Source organism: Pyrus communis, chromosome 2, assembly GCF_041283825.1.
Source record: "Pyrus communis isolate YQ-2024b chromosome 2, ASM4128382v1, whole genome shotgun sequence".
Taxonomy (NCBI): Eukaryota; Viridiplantae; Streptophyta; class Magnoliopsida; order Rosales; family Rosaceae; genus Pyrus; species Pyrus communis.
The window spans coordinates 23,558,195-23,570,338 of NC_142566.1; the positions used below are offsets into that span (position 1 = coordinate 23,558,195).

The 12,144-nt window shown below is 34.1% G+C and overlaps 1 protein-coding gene across 3 annotated transcripts; it reads left to right on the forward strand.

The window, feature by feature from the left end:
• The first annotated feature begins 1,309 nt into the window (after positions 1-1,309).
• LOC148698776 (TMV resistance protein N-like) lies at positions 1,310-11,871 on the forward strand. 3 transcript variants are annotated; one of them, XM_088687934.1, is made up of 9 exons: positions 1,357-2,068; positions 4,572-5,682; positions 5,802-6,098; positions 6,237-7,403; positions 7,522-8,536; positions 8,842-9,012; positions 9,358-9,426; positions 9,699-9,825; positions 11,564-11,871. In XM_088687934.1, the coding sequence occupies exons 1-5, from the start codon at positions 1,569-1,571 to the stop codon at positions 8,518-8,520; spliced, it is 4,074 nt and encodes a 1,357-aa protein (XP_088544060.1). In that variant the 5' UTR covers positions 1,357-1,568; the 3' UTR covers positions 8,521-8,536; positions 8,842-9,012; positions 9,358-9,426; positions 9,699-9,825; positions 11,564-11,871. The 3 variants fall into 3 exon arrangements, with proteins under 3 accessions (XP_088544063.1, XP_088544060.1, XP_088544057.1); XM_088687937.1 differs by lacking the exon at positions 11,564-11,871 and having other exon boundaries at positions 1,310-2,068; positions 4,575-5,682; positions 9,699-10,591; XM_088687931.1 differs by lacking the exon at positions 11,564-11,871 and having other exon boundaries at positions 9,699-10,591.
• Positions 11,872-12,144: the final 273 nt, after the last annotated feature.

A 12,144-nucleotide genomic window follows, 5' to 3' on the forward strand; every position in this document is an offset into this window, starting at 1 on the left:
AAACACAGAAACTGATGCGCGCAACGCTCCCATACGCGACCAACTTCTGCAGTAGGTGACCGAAAGAAAAATGTGAATAATTGTAGCTGAGCTGTATCCAACTAATAATAGTGTGATGGGATGATGAATTAACCAATCAAGATCACCAGATCTACGAATATCTGACATACATAAAAAGAACGTGTCAGTAACAAAAAAATAAATTGTTTGATGAAATAAAATTGCAACAAAAGAGAGGAGAAGTTTCGTGTCAACTTTAATCCTTTCACTCTATCACAATCACATTTAAAGGTAGTAAGAAGCTGCTTTGTTGGTAGGGAGAAAACCATGATGACTGATATATATGGAATTGGATCCCCTCCTGATGAAATGGTGGGGATTTTTATGACCCACTAACATAAATTATTGGATTTTGATCTAACAGCTATAAATAGAAAATTATTTTAAAAATTATAATAATTATAACCGTTAAATTAAAATCTAACGATCCTTATTAATGGATCATGAGAATCCCACCATTTGCTTAGCAGGGGATCCAATTCCCATATATATAACAAAAGAGAGTCCATTGTCCATACACCATACCATACTGGCTCCCATTGTCCATACACTGTACGGCCACTCGCTGGCTTGAATATTGAACCCAACGGCTCTTTTGACTAATCCAACGGCAGACATTCACCACATTAAGTGATTTAAATGGTGAAATGAGGAATAATTACTTGTCAATTAATTGGTGAAATGAGGACCAATCAATTCATTTAGGGTCAACCATTTGGTGAAATGGGGACTAATTAATTCTTATAATTGAAGCAAATCATTCTTTGTCCAACTTGGATTGGATGTTATACATCACCATACTACCATACTAGTACACTTAAATTTATTATAAATAATAACCACACTAGCACACTTAGATTCGATGTGTTTTATCGTGTTTTATGCAATTATATCATGTGTTTCATATTATTTCATGATCTTTTCTGAGTTTTTTGGTGTCAATTTATAGTGTAAAAATATTGTTGTATAAAAATAAAAATCCGAACATCTACCTTTGATGGCATTTAATTTGATTTCCTACATATTTGTGGCACTAATTCATATGTGTTTATGTAAAAGGAATTGCATTTCATCAGTACGCTTTGCATGAAAGAGAGAAAAATAATTTATCCAAGAAGATCATTTTATCATGTAACTAAAAAGAAAAGGTGGATACTTGTAGCTGAGCTGTTCCCAACTAATAACAGTGTGATGGGATGATGAATTGACCCATCAAGATCGCGACGTCTATGAGTATTTCTGGCATGCTGAAAGGGTACGCGGCAGTAACAAAATACAAACTGTTTGATGAAATGAAATTAAAACGAAAGAGAGGAGAAGTTTCATGTCAAACTTTAATCCTTTCACTTCATCACAACCACATTGAAAGGTAGTAATTAAGAAGCTGCTTCGTTGGTAGGGAGAAAAGCATGATGACTGATATATATAACAAGTGAGAGTCATTGTCCATACACCATACCATACTGCATATTCCAATTCTTTGAGAGGCTCCTTTCTTTAGTTCTCCTATGGCCAATCAACCCGTCCCTTCTTCATCCTTCAGCAGTACTCCTTCATGGGAATACGATGTCTTTTTGAGCTTTAGAGGAGAGGATACACGCACCAATTTTACAAATCATCTATACCATGCCTTGGTCCGTCACGGAATCTGCACCTTCCTTGATGATAGTGAACTTCCAACAGGAGAAGAAATATCACCAACTCTTCTCAAAGCAATTGAAAACTCGAGAATTTCTGTCATCGTGTTCTCTGAAAACTATGCATCTTCAAGATGGTGCTTAGACGAGCTCGTACATATCCTTAAATGTAGAAAGTCAAAGAGACAAATGACATGGCCAATCTTCTACAAGGTGGATCCATCGGATGTCCGACACCAAAAAAATAGTTATGATGCTGCGTTTGCTGTTTCTAGCTGCAAATATGAGAATGACCCGGAGAAGGTGCAAGGATGGAGGACAGCTCTTACAGAAGCAGCAAATCTGAAAGGAGATACTCTCGACGAGAAAAAGTACGTTTATTTCTGACCTTCCTGCGTATGGTTTTTGAGTTGTTTTACTCTATATTTCAGAATTTACTACTTCCTTTTACAAATATAATCTTTTTCTCAATTTAATGGCATTTTGGGTTGTTTTATTCACACCACACATACGGTTAAATACACCTTACATACTAAATACACTTCACATATTGTTGAACACACCTTACATACTGTATGATTATGCATGCATTTCTATTGATTTCAAATTAGAAAGTGACATACAATGCATAAAATAAAGTTTATCAATGGCTTTTTACTTTTATTAGTTAGAGTTTTGTATATTATGGAGGGTGGGAGTGGCTCTGAGAACTTGCAGAAAAATAATTTTTGGGATACACCTTAAAAGTGATTTTGGGGTATTCAAAATTTTTGTTTGACTTTTAAATCTTATCAGGCGTAAAGAGTCATTATATAAATTGTTTAATAATATGTAGTGTGCTAATAAAACAACTCAAGCTAAATCAATAATTTTCAACCAAAGAGAGAGTAACACTTATAAATTAGGGCTCAATATTATTGTATTCTTCTAACAAAACAAAAAAAATTTATTGTTGGGAATTTGGAATTGCACTTATCATTCATTTCTATCATTTCTCTAACAGAGTTAGAGCCCACGAATACATGTGAGATTATTTTTATTAGGGAGGTGATACAAATAGATGATAAAAATAACATTTTTACTTTTTTTTTAAAATCGTTTGTTAGTATGAATCATGTTGGTTGACCGAAGAATTAAGAAGTGTTAGAAAAAAAAATGAGAATTAAAATGTGTGCAGGATCCGGATTGGTTCAAGTTTACTGTTTGCCCCCAAAACAATGTCAAATCAATTACGATATAATGATTTAGTTTGGTTGAAACTTGGTAAAAATTCTGGAATAAACCGAAGCAAACCAAAACCATAATCGACAATTTGGTTGGGTTTGATTTGAGCGGTTTAGGCCTAAATCTAATTTGCAAATTTTTTTTTACTTTGTTAGCACTTTACAGTAGACCAACAACAACAACAAAAAAAAAAAAAAAAAAAAAAAAAAAAAAAAGATTCCAAAATCTGCCACATATTATTCATATTCTAGCACATCGAACCATGCGTCCCAAAATACATCATGTCATTAAACTTTAATATAACTCTACGATATCAATATCTTTATATTCAGCATCATTATCTAGTTATTAGCCAATAAGAGTACTAAATGGGTAAAATAGAATTAATATAAGAACAAATATATGTGAGTAGTCGCTTTGATTTTTTTTATAGAACGGTTTACAAAAGCTTAAAAATGTAACTGCAATAAATTCATTGCTAGGGGTGATTTTTTTTTTTCACCATATTATCGTACCAGCCAAATTACCAATTGTATCACACAGATTTTGTGCCAATTTTTGTACCAATTAGTAATGGTGCGCTAATTGTACCATAGCAACATAATTGGTATGATAATGGTATTTAAAATCAATATATACAGTACTATAGAAAATTAGAATTAGATGCCTCATTTTAGACATTTATAAACTAAACATTTGTTGTTACCTTCGAACTTCTGATTAAACCCTATATTCTAGGTATATTCTTAACTTAACTGTTTTTTGAATTTTGAATTTATTTCCATATCAAAAATGCTAATATTAATTAATTTATTGCTATTTTTATGTATCTCATCCCTTTCTCAATTTAAGGATTCAATTATATCTAGTGGGATGAAGATTAATTGGATGGAATATATATATATATATATATATTTTTTTTTTTTCTTTCAATTTTCAACTCGACATTTTCTACAGATTATAAAAAAAAAAGAGATTTCTTTTATAATTAAAGTAAGGACAACACAACTTACCAATAACTTGGTACGTACCAAAATAAGGACAACACAACGCACAAATAATTTGGTACGTACCGAATAAAGAATTGCATAACGTACCAAAAATAATATTTTATAACTACCAAAGTACTAATACTCACACGAATTAAATTTAAATTTAATATATGTGCATATTATATCACATAATTGTATTTTAATAGGATATTTGATGTATTTTTAGAATTTAAAACAAAAAAATTTATTTTGATTTCGTTTGTAACTTTAACTTCTATTTGATTTAGTTTGTAACTTTAATTTGTATCTTAAATCTTGATGCATGGCTTGATTTACTAAATGTGTCTGAAATGCGAATAATGAATCTTGATTTTAACTAAATAGGTAACAAGTATATTAGATTACCTCAATGATTAAAGATGGTGTTAAGTAACAACTTTATACATGTGTATTATATCACGATTGATAAGATACTTTTACGGCTAAAAAATTTGGATTACAGCTAAAAAATTAAAAAAGTAACAATAATAAGTTTTCGGCTAAAAAAAGTTACCAATGAATTGGAGTATAAAAAAAAAAGGGTTAAGGACACCAAATTGCTAGTGTCGTTACCGTACCATGCTAACAAAATTAAATGTGTCATTGTTTTTTTTACTAGTAGGTATGAAGCTACATTTATTAACCGCATCGTTGAGGAGATTTCAATCCAAGTATCAAATCGCACACATTTGAATGTGGCCAGATTCCCAGTTGGAATAGAGTCTTGTGCAAAAGAGGTGGAAGAGCTTTTAGGTGTCGGTGGAAATGATCGTCGTGTAGTTGGGATTTGGGGGACATCTGGAATAGGCAAGACAACAATTGCAAAAGAGGTTTATAATGCAATTGCTCATAAGTTTGAAGGTAGTTGTTTCCTGGCAGATGTGAGAGAAACATTGACATCACATGAAGGCGTAATCAAACTACAAAACACTCTTCTATCAAAAGTTCTACGTGGTACAGAGTTGAAAATTGATAATGTTCATCACGGAATCAGTCTTATTAAGAATCGGTTGTGGCAAAAGAAGATTCTCTTAATTCTTGATGACGTGGATAAATTGGAGCGGTTAAAAGACTGGGTCGATGTCGATTGTTTCGGTGAAGGTAGCAGAGTGATCATAACCACAAAAGACAGAGGATTGCTGGAATCTTATGAAGTTCAATGGATATATGAAGTCCGAAAGTTAGAATATGACAAAGCACTTGAGCTTCTTAGTTGGAATGCCTTCAAACGAAATAGACCTCCAGATGATTATTTGAGCCTCGCACGACGTGCAATAGCCCATGCTCAAGGCCTTCCATTGGCTCTTAATATTATAGGTTCTTATCTGCACAATAAAAGTAAGGGTCGTTGGCAAGCTGTATTGAACAAGTACGATTCTTACAGTGGAGAACCTTATATAGATATTCAAAATATATTAAAAAAAACTTATGATGCATGGGATAATGAGCTGCAACAAGTTTTCCTACACATTGCATTTTTCTTCAAGGGAGAAGATAAAGACTACGTGTTACAAATATTAGAAAGTTCGACGCTCGAAGTACGTCAAGATTATATTGAAGTACTTGTTGAGAAAGCCATCATAACTATTGAAGATAATCGGATTTTGATGCATGACTTGCTAGAAAAAATGGGTAAGCGTATAGTTTACGAAGAATTTCCTAATGAACCAGGCAAGCGGAGCAGATTGTGTAGTCATGAAGATGTGCGCAATGTTCTAATTCACAGTAGAGTAAGTAGAATATATGTTCTTAAATAATTACATTTGATTTAATTGGCATGATTTTGAAAAGAACAAAAAAAGATTTTATTGTGACTTGTTTGTTAACATTATTTCTTTTTCTATCTTAGGGAACAAAGAATATTAGAGGCATTGTTGTGAATCTGCCCGAACCAGATGTGATACCCTTGTGTGCAGAAAGCTTCTCGAAGATGGTAAATCTTGAATTTTTTATAAACCGTAATGCACACTTTTCAGGACGCGTTGATTATCTACCCGAAAGTTTGAGGTTGATTGAATTCGGTGGACGATTCAATATTGATCAAAAGTATAAGTATGTGCTCAATTTGCCATCCGATTTTCATCCAAGAAATCTCGTTAAGTTTGATGTGCCATACAGTGGCATAAGACAATTGAAGGGATTTAAGGTACGTACTTTAAATTATTTTGAGCCATTATTTATTTAAACATATATTTTATTTCTCAAAAAAATACTCAAAAGTGTTTTATTATATTCTTTTTAAAGCATGTGAACTTTTGTTTTGTTTTTGTGTTTGGTTTTATAGAAATTGGAAAAGCTTACATGGATGAATTTAAGTGGTTGCGAATTCTTGGAAAAAATCCCCGACTTATCCGGAAGCCCAAACTTAAAGCACTTGAATCTAAGTGGGTGTAAAAATTTGGTTGAGGTTGATGATTTTGTTGGATGCCTTGACAAACTTGTTATATTGGATCTTAGTCAGTGCTCTAAACTTATGAGGTTTGCAACAAGACTTGGATTGCGATCCCTTGAAAAGCTTAATCTTTGTGACTGCACAAGGCTGGAGAGATTTCCAGAAATAGAGAAGGATAAGATGAAATCTCTGACACGTTTGGAGATAGGAAAAAGTGGCATAAGAGAATTGCCTTCATCAATTGCGTATCTTACTGGGCTTACGGACTTGTTTGCAAATGGTTGTGAGTTGCAAAATGTCCCCGACTTATCCGGAAGCCCAAACATAAGGGTGTTGGATCTAAGAGACTGCACAAGTTTGGTCGAGGTTCATGATTCAGTTGGATTCCTTGATAAACTTGAACTTTTGCATCTTAATGGGTGCTCTAAGCTTACCAGGTTTGCAAAAAGACTTGGATCGAGGTCGCTATATTATCTTTCTCTCGAAGGTTGCAAAAGGCTCGAGAGTTTCCCAGAAATAGAGGGCAAGATGGAATCCCTATTGTATTTGGGTATAGAAAAAAGTGGCATAAGAGAATTGCCATCAATTGCTTATTTTACTAACCTTGAGAATTTGAAAGCAAATGATTGTGAGTTGCAAAATATCCAACTCCTCCCTTTTGGAAAGAAGGTGAAGTTCGATGAAGTTTCATCCTGCAGTACCGATGTACATCTGTCTCTTGATCTTGAAGGATGCAATTTATCAGAAAGTGATTTCCTTGTGCCTCTTGTTTGCTGGTCCGCATTAAAACAACTTAATCTGTCGAGAAACAATTTTGTTAGCCTTCCGGATTGTATTAGCAAAGTTGTCAACTTGAAGAAACTTTACTTGAGGGATTGCAAGAGGCTTCGGGAAATTCCAGTCCTTCCACCAAAATTGCGTTGGTTACATCTGGATGGTTGCACATCATTGGATAAAATTCCAAAACTGCCCTTGAGCCTTAAGCAGCTTACCTTGTGTAGCTGCTCTGGACTAAGTGGTGATGAGGTGGCAAAGTTGGAAAACAACTTGTTGAATGAGGTTGGTATCTCTTCTTCTTAATTTATGTTCACATGAAAATTAATTTTGTTGATACTTGAAAGAGAGATCAGATCACAAATGTTTGTAATTTGTTAACTATATATATCTACTATTGCAGGAAATATATCCGCGCTTTGAATTCGGCATTATTTACCCAGGCAATGAAGTTCCAAAATGGTTCAGCTATACATCTAACCATCCCACAACCATTCAACCTCTACCAGAATATGAATCGGATGAAGATGACAGGGAAAAAGAATTTGCTGGTGGCAATGAATTTCGTTTTGAAATTCCTCTAAAATTACAAGTGGGGGAGACGTTATTAGGATTGGCTCTATGTTTTGTTGTTGAACCATCGACTCATGATGATTATGATATTCACCCGTGTATTATCATCAACGGAGAAAAATTGCTTGAACATAATTTATGGTATGGACAAAAAATGCATGAAGTTAATTTATGGTATGGTGAGGACATAAAGGAAACTCATGTAAGGCTTGCGTTAGTGGGTTTATGGGAACAGGAGCCGGAGGGATATATTTGTCGAGTTGTATTTCGATTTCAGAATGGGTGTCCCATTAAAAGCTGCGGCGCACACTACCTATTGAGACCAACGAGCAGTCTTGGGATGAGGCCTCATCCACGTGGATCCTCAGATATTGTCGATGATAAATATGATCAGCAACAACAATGGCTTTCCTCATCTTCGGAGCCAGCAGATGATCATCCAAAACGCTGGCAGATTGATCTCAATGTTCCCTTCGATGATAAATATGATCAGCAACATCAATGGCTTTCCTCATCTTCAGAGGCAACAGATGATCATCCAAAACGCTGGCAGATTGATCTCAATGTTCCCTTTGATATTGAGGAGGATGAGGAGCAGCTTCACTTGTCTCTGAGACCAACGAGCAGTCTTGGGATGAGGCCTCGTCCACGTGGATCCTCAAATATCGTCTATGATGAATATGATCAGCAACAACAATGGCTTTCCTCATCTTCAGAGCCAGCAGATGATCATCCAAAATGCTGGCAGATTGATCTCAATGTTCCCCTTGATATTGAGGAGGATGAGGAGCAAGAGCAACCGTCCGATTCAGATGATCCGCATTTCTGATTTATTAGGAGTTTGGGTACGTGGATATTTGTTTGCACTTTACTAATATCTAAAACTAAGAGGTTGTTTTATGACCATTTCAGTTTGCAAACCGAAAACTTGTTTGATCTATTATCTTGCCTTTGCCTTTCTGGCTTTTATTTTTTATTTTTTTTATTTTATTATATATCTAAACTACATATTACTAGAACACTCATGTCAACCAAACTCTTATGAAATTAATAGCTTAACCCTCTACTTAAAACTGAATATGAATAAGAAATATAGACAGAATTATAAGTATTCCTACAACGTGAAGTAATGTGTTGAAATCTTACGCAGGACCTTATGCTCTGTGGTGGTTCAGATTCAGGGATGATACCTCTTGGTTTTACTCAGAGTTTCACGTACAATAATCTTGTTCTTATGCAATTACTGGAGGATTGGGAGGCTTTGTGGCATGCAGAGCACTGTCACAAAGAAACAACCAAAGCATCACGCCCTTGGGATAGTGTAATGCGACCAATAACTATGCTAGATTCATTTATTCTTTTATTTCCACTGTGATTGGTTATATGATGAAACTTCTGTAAATATTGTTAGGAACAAGAATTATTGAAGGCATGTCATATATTGGTTGTCTCAATGTAAATTTGTGATAGAATCTAGTCAGCTTTTTTGAAATGATATGTTCGTAATTTATTTCTAAACCTAGTCATATCTATTGAGCTTGAGAGTTGAGTTTCTTAATTTTAGAAACGTTTAACAAGTGCAAAGTTATTGCATTGCGAATGAATAAGTTTGAAACGTTTAACAGGTGCTGTTTTTAACGAAATCATGTTTGTTGTTATTGGACAGAATCATGATGGATTTGCTAGGGGAGAAGGAGCTGCCGTTTTGCCTCTAGAAGAGTTAGAACATGCTAAGGTACTTTCTAAATCTATGACCTTGGCAATGGCATTACGGTGTCTGGATATCCCTCCGCTTTGTGTTGGATCACATCGTCTGTAAGGCTGTAGGTCCAAAGTCTGTAGGGACATTCTGTATCCAGTGGTTCCCTCAAGTTAATCCATATCATGCTTTCTGTTGCGTTTCTTGAACTTGCTGCTACCCCTATAGTCTCACAAACACGTTTTCTAACCATTCATTTCTATCTTACTATGCAATACGGTGTTTTTTATTAATGTACTTGGAAACAGGGGCCGGGGTTATTCTCAGCATTGAAAAGGCTTTAGAACAGTCTGGGGTGTCTAGGGAAGATGCTAATTACATTAATGCACATGCTACCTCCACGCCGGCCGGAGATCAGGGAGTATAATGTCTATCGTACGTAGCCTTACTCTTGCTTTGCAAATATGCTGTTTTCATTACAAGAACTAGTGACCCTTTGGTTATAATGGAGCAACCTTTCCATTGCGTTCAGGTTCGCCCTCAAATAAAAAAGGAAGTACAAAAGATAAAAAAAAAAAAAAAGAGGGTGTGAAGAAAACCACTTAACAATGTAACGTGCTTTTGTTGCAGTATTCAAGTAACTTTTCTATGTGCAAGATTGGTTTGACATACGAACATAGTAGCATCACGTTGCATTGCATCGTGCTAGTGACATGAGGTTAAAAAGGAGCGCATCAGTAAAGAAAGATAAATTATTGTTGATGAAATTAAGTTGCTATGAAAGTTACTCTCACATTAAAAGGTGGTATATATGAAAATGCTTTGTATAAATCACTTTTGAGAAGAAGTTGTCACGATAATTATTCTCTTTTAGCTTGATTACATTCACACTTGAAACTGTTGAAGGTAGTAGGTAGGAAACTGTTTTGCAGATAGAAAGAAAAGCGAGGGCTGATATAACAAGAGAGAGTCCATTGTCCATACTACATTACATATACCAAGAAATGTCCTGGAAGTTGTTCTTTTGATTTTTGGTCATTACTTAGTTGACTGCGAACCCTTGTTTACGTAAAGTTAGGTTTCATCTAGGTACTTAGATGATTACCGTTTCATCAATCCAGTAGATATGTAGACATTTTATCCTCCATCATTTTCTAATATGAAAAGACAGTGAATAAAAATTCATAGGTTAAGTTCTAAATGGTTTACTGATGTTAAAAGTGAATTTCAAATCGGGTAAAAAAGTAATTTTATATGTGCTTATAAGTAATTAAGTTACTTCTTATATTATCAATTGCTTTTATGATGGAATCTCAAGTAATGGACAACTTAATTTGGTATTGAATTTATCATCTACGAGATTCGAACTTAAGATCTCTTATTTATGAATGAAAAGAAATACCACCCTATTATACCGTTAAAATTTCATGATTGTCCCAGTTTCTAGTTCATTGGCTTCCATCCACAAACAAAACCTTTATATGGGATAGGGTTCTTCTAAGTCATGAGTTACCAAATTGAAAGTTTGTGTTCGCCAAAAAAAAAAGAAAAAAAAAAAGAAAAAGAGGAACTCTGTACTTTTTTTCTCCAAATTGAAAGTCTGGATTGTTTTTCCTCCAACTTGGGTCATATTGTGGAACTTATACCTGCATGGTTTTAAGTTTGATTTTTATAAAAAGTAATGTTAAGAAGATTAAATTTTATAGATTAAATTTTATAAAAATTGATAATTAAATTATTACTTAAATATTAATAAACGTGCTTATTTTTTATTGGTGACATATTATTTAATTTTTAATTTTAATTTATAAATTTAATCTCCCTACCATTACTTTCTTGGGAATGGCAAGCTTCATACTAAAAGAAAGGATCTTTGTCGGATTCTTTTTGTGAAAATCTCAGACATCCTCCAATCACATTAGTTTATCGTACGATTAGTTTTTGTCAATGACATTTTATACTTAATTTTAAATAAAAATTTTACAATAATTTATAATTGCATAATATATAATAAACGAATATAATTGAGAATTACTGAATCCTCACAAAGAGTACGTGGCGATGATTTCTCTTCTATACTGATCTATTATTATAGTGGCCCACTCCTGCAAGTGGAGAGCAATGCGTTGATGCACAAACACGGAAACTGACGCGCACGATCCCATTTCTGCAGGAGGTGACCCCACCCACGTGGGCTGTACGGCCACTTGCTGGCTTGAATATTGAGCCCAATGGCTCTTTTTACTAATCCAACGGCAGACATTCACCACAATTAAGTGATATAGCTGGTGAAATGAAGACTAATTAATTCTTTTCGGTGGGTCAACTATTTGGTGAAATGAGGACTAATTAATTCTTTCTGTACCATTGAAGCAAATCATTTTTTGTCATACCAGTACACTTAAATTTATTGTAAATACTAGCAAATCTAGCACACTTAGATTGGATGTGTTTCAAATATATTTCGTGTGTTTCATGTTTTATGCATTTTTTTTTTTATGTGTTTCATATTTTTTTATGATGTTTCATTGTTTTTGTTATGTCGATTTATAATATAAATATATTGTTGTATAAAAATAAAAATCCAAATATGTACATTTGATGATATACCAGTGGTTAATTTGATTTCCTGAGATCTGTGAATATATCTTGCATACAGAAAAGTAACGCGTGAGTAACATTAAAAACAAACTGTTTGCCGATATGAAGTTGCAAAGAAAGAGAGAGGAAGTTTCGTGAACTTTAATCCTTCTA

What these genes read in the sequence shown, in the direction of transcription:
- LOC148698776 (XM_088687934.1), top strand. Translation starts at nt 1,569, where the DNA reads ATGGCCAATCAACCCGTCCCTTCTTCATCCTTCAGCAGTACTCCTTCA. An exon ending in ATGTTCTAATTCACAGTAGA is followed by an intron (nt 5,683 to 5,801) that starts GTAAGTAGAATA and finishes TTTCTATCTTAG; the next exon opens with GGAACAAAGAATATTAGAGG. An exon ending in AAAACAACTTGTTGAATGAG is followed by an intron (nt 7,404 to 7,521) that starts GTTGGTATCTCT and finishes CTACTATTGCAG; the next exon opens with GAAATATATCCGCGCTTTGA.